Raw genomic sequence first — 16,638 nt, forward strand, 5'->3', positions numbered from 1 at the left:
TAAAAGTGTGACAAAATAGCCAAAATATGTTTAGTCTCAAAAAATTGTGTTAGAAGGAGAAATACAGAATGGTTGTGTAACTTTTTATATTGCCTTATAAACAAATTAAATACAAAGCAGCATCTATACAGTAACGAAAACTGTGCAACCTCAACAGGTTACAGAGACACTTCATGCTTGTAGGAACTGGAAATAACCCGATCTAAAACATGGCTCTCAGTAATCATTACTACTACTGCCTGACTGCCACTTGAATTGATACCATTTATATCCCATAAATCCATTGCTCAAAGTTTCCGTTTACCCAAATTTTAGTAGTTTTCAAAACAGCAACCATAGGCAGAAGTTTAAAAAAGCTAATTTGAAAGGGAAAAGAAAAAACAAGCAGCATAATGAAAAAGCAAGTTAGTTTTGTGTTATTCCTAATCTGGTTTAGTATTACATATTTAAAAAAACAAAAAAACTTGTCAAAATATGCAGTTTATTTTAGTACAAGGCACACCTTAAAGTGAAATCGTACTGCAGAAGTAACTAAGTAACTCAATCAACTGTTACATGCAGTTAAAATTGTGAAGTGCAGTTCCAACTAGCCAAAGGAAGGAAGAACATCCAACTACTGCTCTCTCCTCAAACCCACTGTCTCCAACCAGATGTGAAAAGTTTTCTCACAGCTTACACAAGCAGTGCTGTAGTGAAACCTACATTTCCATGGGTCAAAACCAGAAACATTTTAGAAGGAAATAAATTCTTTTTTTCAAATAATATATATAATAAAATTTTCTTGAGGTATTTTATTGGAGGATCCCCACAAGAATCTGGAGGTATCAAGTTCTAGTATCAACAATGGGTATTAAAGAAAGAGCTAACCATTTAAATGATTAGCTGCACATATAAAGACAAGAACACATCCCTTTATGACACGCAGAACAAACATTGCTTTTCCATTATGTTTGTAAAGAATGTCAATAACAAGCACAGAGATAGTTAAGCAATTAAAAAAGCATACATATTTATAAAAAAATAAATAAAAATTACCACAGAACTGAGGTCACTCTAATGGGAAAATAAAAAAAAGAACACATTAGAGAAATTAGGGTTAAATGTTAAAGAAAAAGGAGGCTAACTTCCAAACAAAATGCATTTCTGCATTTTTTTGCACCATTTAAACAAGATAGCATTAGTAAGACAGAAACAAATAAAAATGGATGCAAACAAAGATGACAACTACATTTCTAATAACTTATATGGTTACATGATTTACTAGCTTTGCTTCAGAACCAATCCAAAGTAGAGCTTAAGGCACACAAGTCACAGACAAGATATGGTAGAATAAACTGACTCAAAAAAAAAGAGAGTTAGTTTTTTGAGTAAGTTTAAAGTTTGTCCTGAATTTCAATCCATGCAATGGGTTGTACATGAAACGGAAAAACAGTCCTTGTCACATTATAGATAATTTTAAGTATCCTCATATATAATGTCTCAAAAATAATGTGGTAATGTGTCTTAGAAAAGCCACTATGTTGCAAGTTACAACAAAATTTGACATAATATCAAGAAAAACTCTTTTTAGAATATTCATAAATCCAAAAACCCAACTTCAGTTGCAAACTTTGTTGTCTACCTCCCTGTGCATGCCTGCAGGAACAGAACCTTTTATAGTGCCTTTTTTCAAGGCACATTAAAGTCAGTGAGACAGTAATTCAATCCCGGGATTGCAGCAGGTTAGGGCAACAGGGCATGTGTTCTGTGCATAAATTTCAGTGATCAACTTCATTTGGGTGCTATTGCAATACAAGCAATAAGCAAGAAGATTAAGGTTCAGCATCATTCCTTGTCTTAGAAGAAATTAAATTATGGATTGTCATTAGTCTATTAATAGAAATAAATTTTAGTAACAGACATTATGAATAGACAGCATCATATCCATAACCTTAATGATAAAATAAGTTTAACTGGTTAGTCAACCTTTAGAGATCTTTAGTTAACTAATAACTGACACGTACCATTTTTTTCTCCCCTGCTCTCAAGGACAATAGTCAGGATAAATTTCATTGTGCTTTCACAGCAATGTAGCATCACACACAACAGCTAACCATACTTATTTCTAGGTATTTCGAAGTTAATTGAATTCCATGGTCACAAGACATAGCGACCCTTTATATACTTTCAGAAATTAGACAGGAGTGCTACTATACCAGCTTGCTAGGCAAATGGAAATTGCTCATTTAATATCATCCAAATTAATTTTAAAATTTTTTTTCAATAAATTGAATGGGTAAGATGGTAATGGGAGCTGCATAAATTCATAACCAAGAAGAACAAAAGGATCAAAGAGCCTCTTAAAAATTCTATAGTGGAAAAGACAAAACGCAAAAAAACCTCCAAAACCCAAACCCACATGTACCAGCTCAAAGAGCAAAGCTTCTCATAGATTTTTACCATGAAGAATTGGTAGCTAATTAAGAGTTAAATAAGACCCTTATCAAGACTGGTCAGTATAACTACTATGAAAACCATAAAAAAAAATTATCTATGTAAAAAGTTTGCCCAGAATTACCTTAGAGAGGTGCTTCATCACAAACTTTACACATGAAGTATAAGGAGACAGCACCATTTAAGATATCAGTCCCCCTTTTCCCTACCACATACTTTACAGCTGAAACAATAATATAATCCACACACTAAATAAGAGATATATTTTGCTCCCAGAGAAATTACTTCATTTCTTAGAATTGTTTTTCTTCTTAAATCACAGCAGAAGAAATTTCCAGACATTCTCACTTACAGATAATAGTAGCTCTATAAAGGGCTCAGCCAATGCTATGTGTTTATGCTCCAATCCTGCTCAGGTACCTCATACCTGGTCAACGTACAGTTTGAAACCTGTGGCCTAAAGACACGTACCAAATTCTTCCCATAAAGAGACAAAGGCAGACATGTATGTATGTCCAAATAAATATGCAAGACATATATAAGGTCATTTAGTTTAGAAGCACTTTGTGTAACTGTCACAAGCCTAAAACTTAAATTACTGAACTGAAGGGTCATAGTTACATAGGGAAGATCAAAATTAAAGTAATTTAAATTTCAATTTTCCCCACTCTGATAAACTGTCATCTCCTTTATGAACAATTAATCTCTCTTACAGTAAGTACTCTATTGGCCTAAACATACAAGCAATAACTGAAAGTATTTGAGTACACGAGAAACTGGGAAAATATGCAAAATTGTTAGTCAATTACATTAAGATCCTGACATCTCTTTTGCCCTTCATCAAAAGCCTATCTACTTTTAAACTATGCAATATATATCTATGACTGTTTTTCCATTAGAACTGATCAATTTTCTCAGAAAGGTGTACTTACAAAGCTCTTTGAATTTAATCTAAGTAACAAACCCAGCATGCCTAAACAAACCTGAATATACACAGTTCTCACCTCTGCATTGTAGAATTTGGTTTTCACATCTAGTGGTTTAAGAACCTGAATGAAATGGAAAAAAAAGGACAGATTGACAATTGGTTTTTCAGACATCTTTGGCACAGACTCTTTTGAAGTACCAGGTTCTCTTACTAAAAAGTGTTATTTTTCTTTTTGATCTTACACATAGCAGGTGCATATATGACAGAATCACTCAAGAGTATATCCTAGCTTCTTATTTATGCACACTTGACTGCTTTCCCACTAAGCAGTCTCCTCATATTGAAAACAAGTAATTCTCCACCCAAGCACTGACCTCTTCTAAAACTGCCCAAATCCACTGCTCTAAGTAGATCTGTGTGTTTAAAATAACACTATATCCATCCTTGGTCCTGCATTTGCTTTCAGCTGTGAGCAAGAACTATTTAACATTTACAAGTCTTTCAGAGTTTTGTAACAAATGTTACTGACGGCTTCTCTAAACATAAATGAAGCAGAGAACTATCCATTTGCTTAGCTTTCTTAGCCTTCATTTCCTCCTTGAAAATGAAACAGTTTCAAGCAATTAAAGAAAATAATGATATATAAATTAATAAATCATATTCATCTCATGAGATTCAATCAGTAAAGACGAAAACTCAATGATATAAAATATGATTATAAAGTGTTGGTTCTTAATGCTTGAATTTTGTGCATAAAGCTACTGCAGTTCACACATTCAAATATGAAGCATATATAAAGTGATGTAACTGAAAGAAATAATCTTCTATCATACTTGCAAGAAACCAAATTTAAATTCTGTTTCTGGAGACACTTGTTTCCCATTACAAAGGGAAACTGTTTTTGTTTGCATATCACTGCATCCTGAGAGACCTCTAAGCTGTTCCAAGCTGTCAACAAATTTTTTAGCACTGAAGAATTCAAGACCAAAAAGTTGTCTTCACAGATATTTCATAATTTTAAAATGCATAAAGTTCAAATCTTTCAAGTATTCATAATTATCTTTCTCTAGTCAAAAAAATGAATAAAAAAATTTAATTTAGGTCTTTGTTGAAAGATGATTTTTTCTGTCAAGTACATTTCTACAGTGAGCTTATAAATTTCCCAACATGCTGAATTTTTTCTCTCTCTTCTGGTAAACAGTCTTTCCATTTATTGCAGTAAATTTCAATTGGCATTCCAGTAAAATACAAAGAATTATTGTGAGGTTCAAAACCACCCAATCCTAGAAGGAATAATTTCTTCTCCATGAAAACATAATCCTGTTAATTACTTAGAGAAAGCTTTGGAACAGAACGGCACTATCAATCAGTATAAAACTACATATATTGGTTTAAAAAAGAAGCTGATTCAAACCAAGTAACACCAGTTCAGCTTAAAAGATGCTGGAAAATGTAACTGAAAAATGTGAGAATCTGTAAAAGAGTATTTTTTTATTATAAAATAGCTACTGACATCTCAATCACTAGCAGCCATGAATTTCTGTTGTAAAGACACAGTTCAGTTTTCTATAAAACTCCTTTTTCTTCATTCTCAGGTTTCCTACTGGTGTCTCTATGTCAAATTTAAAAACTAACAGCCAAAATTCTCAGTGCAATGCTTTTCTCATAATGGATTAGAGTATTTATAAGGAAGTGTATGTGTACTTATGCTTCAGTCTTTGAAAGGAGGGCTTCACATTTGAAAGCTAGCTACAAATGTTCTGACAATTCAGTTGCCTGTGCTGAGTTCAGCTGAAAACCATGGCAATTATACATGCATGCAGAACCCCCAAAAATCTGCACAAATAAGTTTGCATACAAAATCCAAAGGAAACAAATCTTGTATGAAGTTCTGACAAGAAGAACATTAGGGAACAGAGAAATGATGAGATCTGAAGCTTGCACATGCATGTGTAGGCAATCATAGAAAGCCTAGCAGGGACAGAGAAACAGAACACTCAACAAAGGAAAAGAATGGAGAAATGGAAAGGGAAGTAATGTTATATGGAAAGCATGACAAAGCACACAAAGATGAAAATTAACCTCAATAAAGATGAAGAAACTCTAGAGATGCTAGTTTCAGAGAGAGGGCAACACAAAAATTTATATGGAACCTAGGATTGTCAGGATATACCTTTGATTAATCAATACCTGGCATTTCAAGGCCCACAACTACTGACAGCACTCAACTGTTCTTTCTAAAACATGGCAATTCAACCTTCTAAAGACTGAAATTATTTTATTCTGAAATATCTAGATAAATACTAGAAAATAGTGAAATGCAATTACCCCATAGTGTCATAGAATATCCTGAGTCAGAAGATAACCACAAGGACATCAAGTTCAACCTCCAGGATTATGTGCCTGACAGCACTGTCCAAATGCTTCATGAAAAATGCCAGGCTTTGCACTGTGACCACTTCCCTAGGCAGACTGTTCTGGTGTCCAATAGCCCTCCAGGTGAAGAACCTTCTCCTAGTATCCAACCCAAACCTCCCCTGAAACAGATTTAGGATAAAACTATATGCTGCCCCTGCATTAGCAGATGCTCTGTCAGAGTATCTAAAAATGTATTCAGTCAAGCATGTCATGTAATCCTCCATCCCATGAAGATTAGTCCACCAATATCCAAGTCTCAATATATTTCTCTAAAAAATTAAACATCCATGAAATACACATTAGTCTCTTTCTTGCCAGAACCAGCCCACAGATTAGTTTCTTCCTTTCCTCAGTCACTCTTACTGCAAGTCTTGATACTTGTCTGATGGAAGAACAGGTTTAAATTCTGTCAGTATTAGATATAACACAATAGACTTCTTTCCTTAAATTCCTCTAAAAACCAAACGATTTAATTCCAGTTTAATATGGTTACACACACCAAAAGAAAAAACAGAATTTTACAATACAAGTTCAATGATTGCATGTATCAAAGCCAGGATGACCAATACATGTTCTGTTTAAAACTAGTCATGGAACTGTTTGCTATAAAAAGGGACTATTTAAGAGCACATCTTTTTCTCAATAAATTAGTAAAAATTATTAGATGCAATATTTATTAGTTCTGAGATGTTTAACTGTGTGGTAATTGGAAAACACCAGTTTGTGTGAAGTTTGAAGCAATGGCTCTTAATGGTTCACTTTGAAAAGGGAACAGATTTTTGGTACATAAAAGTGCTTATGAAGTATCAAATGTTTTAAAATGTGTCTTCTAGACTCACACACTTATTAAAAGTAGAGTAAAATACTTCACAAAATACCTGAAATTTGAAGAACTTTCTGAAGTACATCTTCTCTCCAGTCTGCGTAGTATAACTTACTGCACAAACTAAGCTGAAAAAAAACAAATTTAAAAAAAAGCTGTGTTACTTTAAATCTTGTGCTGTTTCAAAAGCAGAATAGCATGCATGCACTCCAGTTTCATTTAAGCTCATTTACTAATAGAAAAAGTTAAAATTTTACATGTGTGTTCCTATCTCCTTTACTTCATGATGGATCACGTCATCAATGCAACAGTCAGGTTTAAGTTCTGCCACTGCAGCACTAGAAGCTGAAAGATTCAAACGCTGAGAACTTGTCTGAAGATCAGCCTGGGAACGGAAAAACAAAGCATCAGTTAGAACTACATCTGTTTAACCTGTGTTAAAGAAAAGTAACTTATGTTATCAAGTACTAGGTCTTACTGTGCATTGTGTACCCTACATGCTTTCACAGATATTTTAAGAGCTCAGTTGGTCAGAACAACACCAAGGCTGTGGGTTCGATCCTTGTGTGGGCTACTGACTTAAGAGCTGGACTTACTCATCCTTATGGGTACCTTCCAACTCAGAATATTCTGTGATATTCTTGACTCAGACACCTTCTGGGACATATATTATGAGATACTTACAAAACTAAAGACAAGCTGTAAAAAAGCTACATATAAATAGTCCAGTCCTTTACCATACAGCTTAAAAAATCGCTATTTCTACATTGAGTTACACAACTTCTGTGATTTTTACTCTGCTTTATTTTTCAGTAAACACAAAACCCCAACTCTCTAGAAAATAATTAATACAATATACAGATCAGTGTATGCTTCACAGGGAATTGAAGATCTCATTGAAAGTGAAGGCAAGTGAATGTAACTCCATTTTTTAGCTGTGGAAGTTTTGCTACACCAATTGTTCAGAGAAGTTTTAAATAGAAGGGTGTATGTCCAAAGAAGGTCAATGGAGGTGGGGGTGTTTAGTCAGGAGAGAAAGGCTCAGGAGAGGGACTTTACTGCTCTCTGCAACTACATGAAAGAAGACTATAGCCAGCTGTGAGCTGATCTCTTCTCAGAAGTAACAAACAATTGGAGCAAGAGGAAATGGCCTCAAGTTGCACCAGGGGAGGTTTAGATTGGATAGCAGGAACAATTTCTTCACAAAAAGGGTTGTCAAGCATTGAACAGGCTGCTTAGGGAAGTGGCTGAGCCACCATCTCTGCAGGGGACTGTGCAGATGTGGAACTTAGGGACAGAGTTTAGCAGCGGACTTGGCAATGCTGGGTTAACACTTCCACTTGGTCACCTCAGAGGTTTTTTCCAACCTAAACACTATGATTCTGTAATAAATCCATTTTTTCACACAATCCTAGTTTTCCATTTTAATCTTTGAAGAATTCTATAATAATTGCTATTTTTATGCAATTATTAGAGAATTATAATTCTATTACAATAATTCTATTCTTACTCTTTCCAATTTCCAGGTATATTTTCTAGATTGGAAAAAGGGACATATATTTCCTAAAGTCTATGTATTAGCATTAAACAAACAATATATTGTCAGAGAATATATTAATTGTGTTTTATTTTTTTATAAATATTTTATAAGTGGATTTTTCTTCACTTACCTTCACAAGTATGTCCTTGACAACTTGATTGCTATCATTGTGCACACTAATGTAACTACTAAATGTCTCTCCCAGAAATATGTTTCTGTATTTCAGGCAAAAAAAATTTTAAAAAAAGATAATTTTTTTAGTAACAGTTATTAAAAACCAGAACATTTCACTGAAACATTTTTAAGTTCACACACATACACATTTGCCAGATCAAATTGCAGAAGACAACTGGCATTTCCATACCCATACTTCTGAAATCATCCTTCTAAGACAAACAGTTTTAAAAGAGAACAAATCAGAATTTTTTCTAGCTAAAAGCCCAGCAGGAATAAAAAGATGGATTTCAGTACCCACAAAAATCACAGTAGTAAACTCTGTTAGTAACACATGATTTATAGTAGTGCATTATCTTAGAAATTCACACACAGTTGCAAATCTCTTTCAACTTTCAATGCATATAAGGTTCAGTCAGGCTACAGACAAGAAACATCAGGCAGAATATACATTTATATTTATAAATCGAGCCACTTATTTTTTAAATGACTGAACATCTTGTTGCAGAACAATGGTACTCAAAGAGAAAGAGAAGTATGAATCCTAAACCAAATTAATCCTAAACCTTGCATATTACAGTTAGAATCATTTATTCTTACCCAAAATTTTGAGGCAAAGTCAGCATTTCTCCTAACATCAAAGTTTCAGCCCCCTTTACAGTAGAAGGGTCATCTTTCATGAGCTGGTTAAATAGATTACCTGTAAAAATATCAAGTTCCTATTAATTAAATATTTGCTAAGTACAAACTTTTGTCTACATTAAAGTTAGGCATGTAATCACTTACTCAGATGTAGTTTATTTTAGATACATTTCTTTTACAATAAACTTGTTTAGAGATGAAACATATATCCATAAGCCTGTTGGTAAGTTATAACTTAACTTCAAGACACTTGTGTCCAATAATTTACTCAGTATATACACACTGAAGTGCACAATTGCTCAAATTAACACTGAATTTTGAGAGAAATTCCATCTAAACCACATCACATAACAGAAGTAATCAACCTCACTTACTTTCTTCCCCTGTCTGCTTTTTTATTTCTACACAAGCCTCCTTCTTGAATCTTTCCTTTGACTCTCTTATACTTGACTTCAAGACTTCAGCTATTTCTGGGAGATAACCCAGGGATTTCCAATTCATGACAGCACACCAAGCATAATGCACCTCAAAACTGGTGATTATTGCAAGATTGTTTTTCCACAGAACATTCATGTGTTGGTTCTAACCACCAGGGCCTTTTCGCCAAATTAAAAAAATATATATAGTAATGCCAAGCTTTCTCCACTTACACATTTCTCTCACAAAAATGCATTTCAGTGTGTATATCAATTGCTCAGACTTTGAGGTCATGTGTTGGTTTGAGTATCATCACCAATCTTTCAGAGATACAAGTCAAGAGCTATAGAGTGCACCTTGGTACTTTCCCTTAACTATTACCAAATCTTAAGTATATTGCTGTTTCAAGTAATAGTCTATGGGAGGTCATGACTCTTCCAAGTGTTAGATGGTCACACTGCTTAAACTTGGTAAAACATACATAATAATCAGTCAGTAGAAAAGACTTACCTGGCAAATCTCTTTCTTCACAAGTCACTGGAATATTAGTGAACAAGGTAGGTTTGGTTAGCCTCATCACTGCAAGAATGAAAAAAAACCAAAAAGAAAAATTGGTCAATTAAACAACTATTTTTAATTTTGTTTTTCAACTTTCACAAGAAAAACCAAAACCACCCAACAAATCACTACCACCAAATAAGTCCCAGACTCAAAAAGGATCACATGGCCTTTTGCAATACAAAAAAAACCTCCCTGCTATTCTAAGATCCAAGAATGTCATTGCTTCTTCTTGCTTTCTATCCTAGTGAACTAACCTACTCATCTACTGCTTTCAATTTCATATGCTAGAGGTCTTACACTTGCTACAGCATTAAGTGCTTTGTGGTCTTCAGAAGTGGGTCCGTTTCATTTGTTTGTAGACTTTTCCAGGTTAAGTGCCTATCCTGTGATCCTTGCTGCCCTAGAATGGGACATGAGGACTCGTACGGACCCTTTCAGTCAAAGAGCAGTCTATTAGAAATTGCATTTACATCTCAATCTATAGCACTTTCACAAGGTAGAGTAACAATACTAAAAGCCCTCATTATTTATACCACTGCTTTTTCTCTAAGTCACAAACTTTAACCTCAAACCAGTAAAACCAGCACAAAAACCTCATGAAAATATAACAAAGCTATTTTATTGATACTGACAAAATCAAAATCATTAATATTTTCCTATTAAAAACCTGCTACTTCCAGAAAGTGGTGTTTTAAAAGGCTATTTTAACTCACACTCAAAATTACATTATTTTCACTTAAATGACAGATTTAAGGTGCTACTACTTAAAAGAATTTCTCCCTCTTCAAATTTACCAAAGGCCCTAAACTTACATATAGCTTATCATGAAGGCATTCATATAAAACAAAATTGAGCGTTTGTAATCTTGTGTTACTCTGAGTATGCAAAAACCGTTAGGGCGTTTTTCTTTGAAACTTAACAAACATAACACCAACTAAAACTAAAAAATAAACCAAAAGGATTTCTCTTGATTGCAACAAGTTAATCAATACCTTTGCACTGACACAGTTATGGTGGGTTTATTTTTATTGTACTTTTGTACAGGTATTGTATCCAGACAGCATTCACTGTTCCCAGTGGTGGAAAGTATTCAATTACTTTGACAGACATTTGGGTACAGTGGCTCGTATTGGGTCACAAGAACTTATGCTACCATACAGCAGACCTATGCAAATTAGCACTGACAAAAAGAATTCTCACTTTTCACATGAAAAAAGAGAGAATACATTCTCTTTGCTATTGTGACCTCTGAAGACTTAGAACCACAAGGTATATTAAACAAAACCCAAGATATATAAAATAGAGTAAATAGTGAACCACATTCAACATTGAAAATGACAAAGAAAAGATACTGAATTACACATGCTTATGAATTAAGCATTCCTCAAAGCCAACAAAATGAGAGCCTGGATTTCAGCTTGTATCCTGGTGCTAACCAAGACTGCAGTAGTTCTGCAGAGCAATCAAACATGGTGTTCACCCTTACAAGACCTCAGTTACCAGCTGAGGCGCTCACAGGTAGCAGCGCATCTACCATTGTTCACATACGAGCCAACCCAAAGCAGCACAAAGCTGGCACCTACAGTGACAACAATCTCTCCTTCTGTTTAGTAAAATGTTTGTTTAGCACTTTTTTCGGTATATCAAATTAACCTAGTGAGACTGTATTACTGGCAGTATCAAATTTTATTCAAATTCATACTATGCCTGTATAACTAGTATTTGCTGTTTCTAAAGGAAAAGTTAAGTCATGTTTCAGAAAATAAATATATCACAGAATGAAGTCAAAACAAACTATGATAGATATATTATCATATTTATTAGAAGTACTAAATTATTGTTAGAAAATGTATCATCTCTTCCAAGATCCTAGATACAAAATACATTAAATAGAACTCAGATCACACTGCATTTTATTTCATTTTATCTTCAAAAATGCTGATGCACAAAGTTTAGTTACAATTAATGTTGAGCTCAGAAATATACTGTCAGCAAAAAAATTTACTATATTGGCTTTAAAGCTCATAACAACCCTCAGCTATACTGCAGTTAAAATGCAGTCTAGACAGTATTTTGTATCAGTTTTGCTAAGTAGTCATATTAAATGTCACAAACATCTCAAACATAAATATAAGACATCTACAAATGTCTTAAAATTCAGTCAAAGTTTGAAAATACATGTCAGTGACTCAAATGGAGAAATTTTTATCTTAAAAATTGCAATGCCTACAATAAAATATAATTATCTAACACAAGGATGTTATAAGAATGTTAAGTCTGAGGGGGATTCACTTTTTTTTTTACTTTTTTAGAGAGATCCCTGTTGTGCTTATGCACACTTTGGTGTGAGAGGCAATAATGACAATCTAATAATCTACAAATGCTGTTTTCCCCCTTTTCCAGATGCTACAGACCTTGACCTCCAGCTACATCAAAACTATCTAGAATTAGTAGGAGTGCAAATGCATAACCTTGCAGTCATATTGATCCCAGTTTAATTTCTCTACTGACCCTCCAAAGTTTCAAATGAGCAGGGACGGCATGACCTTGGAACACTTCATTCTTTTAGAAGACAAAAAGTCATCCTGAACTCTGCTTTTTATGACCATAAAAGGCATCCAAATTCTCAAAGAAAAAGAGGTTTCAGATAGATGTCTCATTTCTTAATTTCCTCACTTTTACCTGGAAGCTAGTGTTTTCTTGTTCCCAAATATAATTAGAGACAAAAGAACAGAAACAACAGGAAAAGAAATTATCAAAGGCATAAAGCAGCAATTACTAAGTTGTTTGTTATTTTTCAGCCCACAGCTTCCACTGAAGCTATCACTAATACTTCTGTGAAAATATAGCAAACATTACTAAGACATATATCCTACATAAAGTAAGTTTGTATTTCATGGGAGGCATATGCCATCATTAAAAAAACTCACAGACTACTTTCAGGAGATAATCAGATCTTGAAAATCTTAATGTCAGTTACAGCTATTATAGCAATTATTACAACACATTTAAAAACATCTTTCCTTCTCCTAATTCCAATGAAGCAGAGAGGACATACTTTGCTTAATTGAAAGCATTAATTTTATTATCTGATATAGCTTGCCACAATAGTCTGGAATTTTTACTTCAGACCACCAAGGTAGAGAAAAGCTATAAAACACAGTACTAAGCCAAAGAGAAACTTACTAATCTTAACAGAACTATAAGTCTTGAGGCAAAACAAAGTTAAAGAAATACATCATTATAGTTAGAAAACCATAGCAAAGTAACATAAGTAGTTTTCTTACTGTAAATTTATCAGTAATTCTAATGTCTATACATTCTAAAGTGTTTAAAAACTTTAGTACTTCTGACAGTAATGTTATTATTGAATTACATCTGAAGTTATAAACTAAATATAATTCCATATTTATGTACAAGTAAATTCATTTTATCTGTAAGGCTCAGCTTTTCCCTGAGAATATTTCTAACATATTCACAGTATAATATATCACAGAAAATCCATATCTGTCCCACAGATCTTTGGATAGTAGCATTGCAAGATGGCAATTCATTCTGTTTAATGAGTCTATTCAATTTTACCCATATGTCCTCCAAATTCTGGTTTTTACAAAGAGACTGTTCAATTGTCCACTTGGCTCTACAAAATGCATGCAGCTTTAGTCTTTCCAAATTATTCTGCAGTTCTTGAGATAAAGGATGAATCTTCTCTCTGAGTTTAGCTCTAGGGAGAGAGACACTCCAAGACCTTTTCAATTTCTGTTTTCCATTAGGTGGTGGTTCTCCTTGACAGTCCAAGTTAATTGCTCTGTGAACAGCCTGTGCTTGGATTAAAGTCGGACCATGTTTCATGCTAGAGTGAAACTCAAGGAGATTTTTTGTGCAGTCATAATCAGGAGATCCTGTAACATATTCTGAAGGTGTAGAAAGCTGTTTCAATTCTTCCACTTCCTCACAAGAAATAACAGGTGCCTGCTTTTTTGGTTTGAGGGGAAGTCTGTGTAAATCATTTGGAAACCAGGGTGCAAATCTTGGTAACTGGCGAATGGGAAACTCCTTCACTGCTGCTTCTGCAAATTTCTGCAGTTTTATTAGATCTCTCTGATGTGGTCGATAGTGCAAGACCACTTCCATGCTTGAACAGAAGGAATCCCGTGATTCTTAGGAAAACAGTCTCTTTGATTCTTGTATCTAGAGTGAAACATCTTATTTACAAGAATTTCCTTGCCCCTTGATGCATAGATCAGTGGAAAACAGGACCTAAAGCAGAAGTATTATAAAACAATGAGATACTACCATATTAAGACAAACATTGCTAGGATATTTTTCAAGAAATGGGTAGTAAAAATACATGAGATATATATCAGAACATTCTATTTTATCTAGGCTGAACATTAGTGGCTGTACTAAACATTATCTACATGCTCACTGCTTACTCAAAACAGTCCTTTTCCAAGAGAACTCTTTTACTGTCACCATCTCTCATACTTGCCATCCATCACTGTTCCTGGTGATATTGTCACTGGTTATATTGTCATGATGCATGCTAAAAGACACACAATTACTTCTGGCTATTTTCTCAAATTTAGCAGACAATTTTTTAAAGTGTTTTACTCCTCTATATCAGCGCTTTTAGCAGAGGCACATAAAGTAACTAGAAAACACATATGTTACAGAAACCCTTCCCAAAATAGTGCCAACTGATACAGTAATTTTTAAAGTGAAAAGTTAAAAGGGAAGTGTTCTAGGCAAATTAAAGGTGCCTGCTTTCATTTTGTACCAGAACTACACATTTTTAGCCTCAAAGCTTCCAAGCATTACACGCAACTATGCTTTAATTCTTAAGGAACTGATAATTTCTTAATTTATTAGACTTCTGCTTAATAAACAACTTATGAAGTTGTCAAAGGCTTTATATTTCCATACAAAGATGATATTAAATTCAGAAGCATGGTGAAGGGAGAACTACACTATTACGAAACACAAGTAAAACATGCACAGTGTTGCTCTCCTATTTCCTATCCTTCTCCCCCTTTCCCCGCGCACCCACAAAAATTTTGCAATCATTTCACAATCCCGAATGGAGAGCAGTAACACAGATGATATTAAAATAACAAAATCTAGGATTGCCACTGTCAAGATTTTGTTTAATACAGTCACAATGCAAATAAATCCCCATATTTTCCCCACTTCTACAAAAACTACAACCTGGATTAAATTCAATACAAAACTAAGGATGGCACTGGTTTCTTATAAAAGCAAAATGATCCACCATAAAGCTTTTTACTTTGAATTAATTACTACCAAAACACATTTGAGAGCTGCTGATCTTTCACGTTCTCATGTGTTTTGCCCTTATTGCATGTGTGTATATGTACATGAAAAGAGCTTGCTGGGCTTTGATTTATGGTTAACAGATTTTACCAGCACATGGAGACATCATTAAAAACTTTGTCCAGGACAGTTTTAAAACGAGAAGCTGGTCTCTGAAATCACTCATACCTGCACTACTTTATCCACCTGGGCAGTCTCACTGATCTAGAATGCTTGCAGAGGTGAGATTCTAACAGCTCTCCATCACATGTACATAACTAGCAGCATTTATGATTCAGAAATGATCAAATTCTTCACAGGGCTTTCTTGATGTCTACATTAATTTTGGAGGCATGCAAGTGACCTACACAATTGTATTTTCACTCTGTGATCCCTGAATCAAGGAGGTAAGTCTCGTAATTGCACATTAAGCATGAAGTGAAAAGGGCAAAAGCCATCCTAAGAGAACCAACTGTGCTGGAAAAGACGTCTGAGATCACAGAATCAGCGTAAAACCGAACACCACCTTGTCAAATAGACCACGGCATCAAGTGCCACGTCCACGTTCCTTAAATACTTTCCAGGACGGTGACTCCACTACGTCCCTGGGCAGCCCATGCCAGTGTCTGATCACCCTTCCTGCAAAGGAATCCCTCCTAACGCACAACCTAAACCTCCCCGGACCCGGTTTAACACTGTGTCCTCTCGTCCTGAAAAACAAACAAACAAGAGGCAGCAGGAGAACTGGAAAGGAAATTATAGCCTTTGAAGCCTTATGCAAAGCACTGACACAGCCGGGCAGCCGCGTTGAGCCCCTCACGCCAGGTGCACACCCTGCGGTGAGCGCAGCACGGTAGAGCGCTACCTTGTGCCCTCGGGCACGACAGAGCACCCCTCTGCGCTCCTTTATGCTTTCGGGCACGGCAGAGCAGCCCTCAGCGCTGCCTTGTACCCTCGGGCATCGAGCGCCGCGGCCCCTGAGCGCCGGGCCGCTCCCCGCTCCACCTCCTTCTAAACCGGGGGGAGAACCACCCTCGGCTGCGGATCAGACACGCAGTTTCACCACTGAATCGGGGCCGGGAGGGCGGCAACCGGTGGGGCCGCGCTGTTGGTACCTTTCAGAGCCAGCAAATGCTCCTGCTTGGGCTGGTTGACGTCCATGGCCTTCACCCCGCAGGATGGCCGGCGGAGCGGAAGGCGCCACGCACACTGCGGCGGTAGTAAGCACGGCCGTCCCAGGCTGCAGCGCGGCGGAAGGGACTACAGCCCCCAGGATTCCCTGGGCGGTCCGGGTGCGGCACGGCAGCCTCCTCCGCCGGCCAGTTCTCCTGTGGGGCACGCTGGGAGTCGTAGTTTTTTACATCTCACTAGTTTTGCTGTTCTGCAGGG

General features: G+C 35.7%; 2 protein-coding genes across 5 annotated transcripts in view; both read right to left on the reverse strand.

Moving 5' to 3' along the window:
- The window catches only part of TRAPPC13 (trafficking protein particle complex subunit 13), a 26,531-nt gene extending 10,049 nt beyond the window's left edge, over positions 1-16,482 (reverse strand). For 2 of the 4 annotated variants that reach the window (XM_054283329.1, XM_054283318.1), the window contains exons 1-8: positions 16,365-16,482; positions 9,886-9,954; positions 8,917-9,016; positions 8,273-8,357; positions 6,860-6,987; positions 6,658-6,730; positions 3,438-3,482; positions 1,036-1,053 (exon numbers count right to left, since the gene is read on the reverse strand). In XM_054283329.1, coding sequence (XP_054139304.1) covers positions 1,036-1,053; positions 3,438-3,482; positions 6,658-6,730; positions 6,860-6,987; positions 8,273-8,357; positions 8,917-9,016; positions 9,886-9,954; positions 16,365-16,410 — 564 coding nt within the window. In that variant the 5' untranslated portion in view covers positions 16,411-16,482. The remainder of the gene's footprint in view (positions 1-1,035; positions 1,054-3,437; positions 3,483-6,657; positions 6,731-6,859; positions 6,988-8,272; positions 8,358-8,916; positions 9,017-9,885; positions 9,955-16,364) is intronic. The other 2 variants (XM_054283344.1, XM_054283338.1) reach the window with 1 other exon arrangement.
- SHLD3 (shieldin complex subunit 3) lies at positions 12,818-16,451 on the reverse strand. The gene is made up of 2 exons (XM_054283379.1): positions 16,365-16,451; positions 12,818-14,196 (listed from the first exon to the last, which is right to left on the reverse strand). Exon 2 carries the CDS (start codon positions 14,068-14,070, stop codon positions 13,321-13,323), a length of 750 nt encoding a protein of 249 aa, XP_054139354.1. The 5' UTR covers positions 14,071-14,196; positions 16,365-16,451; the 3' UTR covers positions 12,818-13,320.
- Positions 16,483-16,638: the final 156 nt, after the last annotated feature.

Source organism: Melozone crissalis, unplaced genomic scaffold (genome assembly GCF_028551555.1).
Source record: "Melozone crissalis strain CALT ecotype California unplaced genomic scaffold, PUWL_Pcris_2 ptg000005l_1, whole genome shotgun sequence".
Lineage (NCBI taxonomy): Eukaryota > Metazoa > Chordata > Aves > Passeriformes > Passerellidae > Melozone > Melozone crissalis.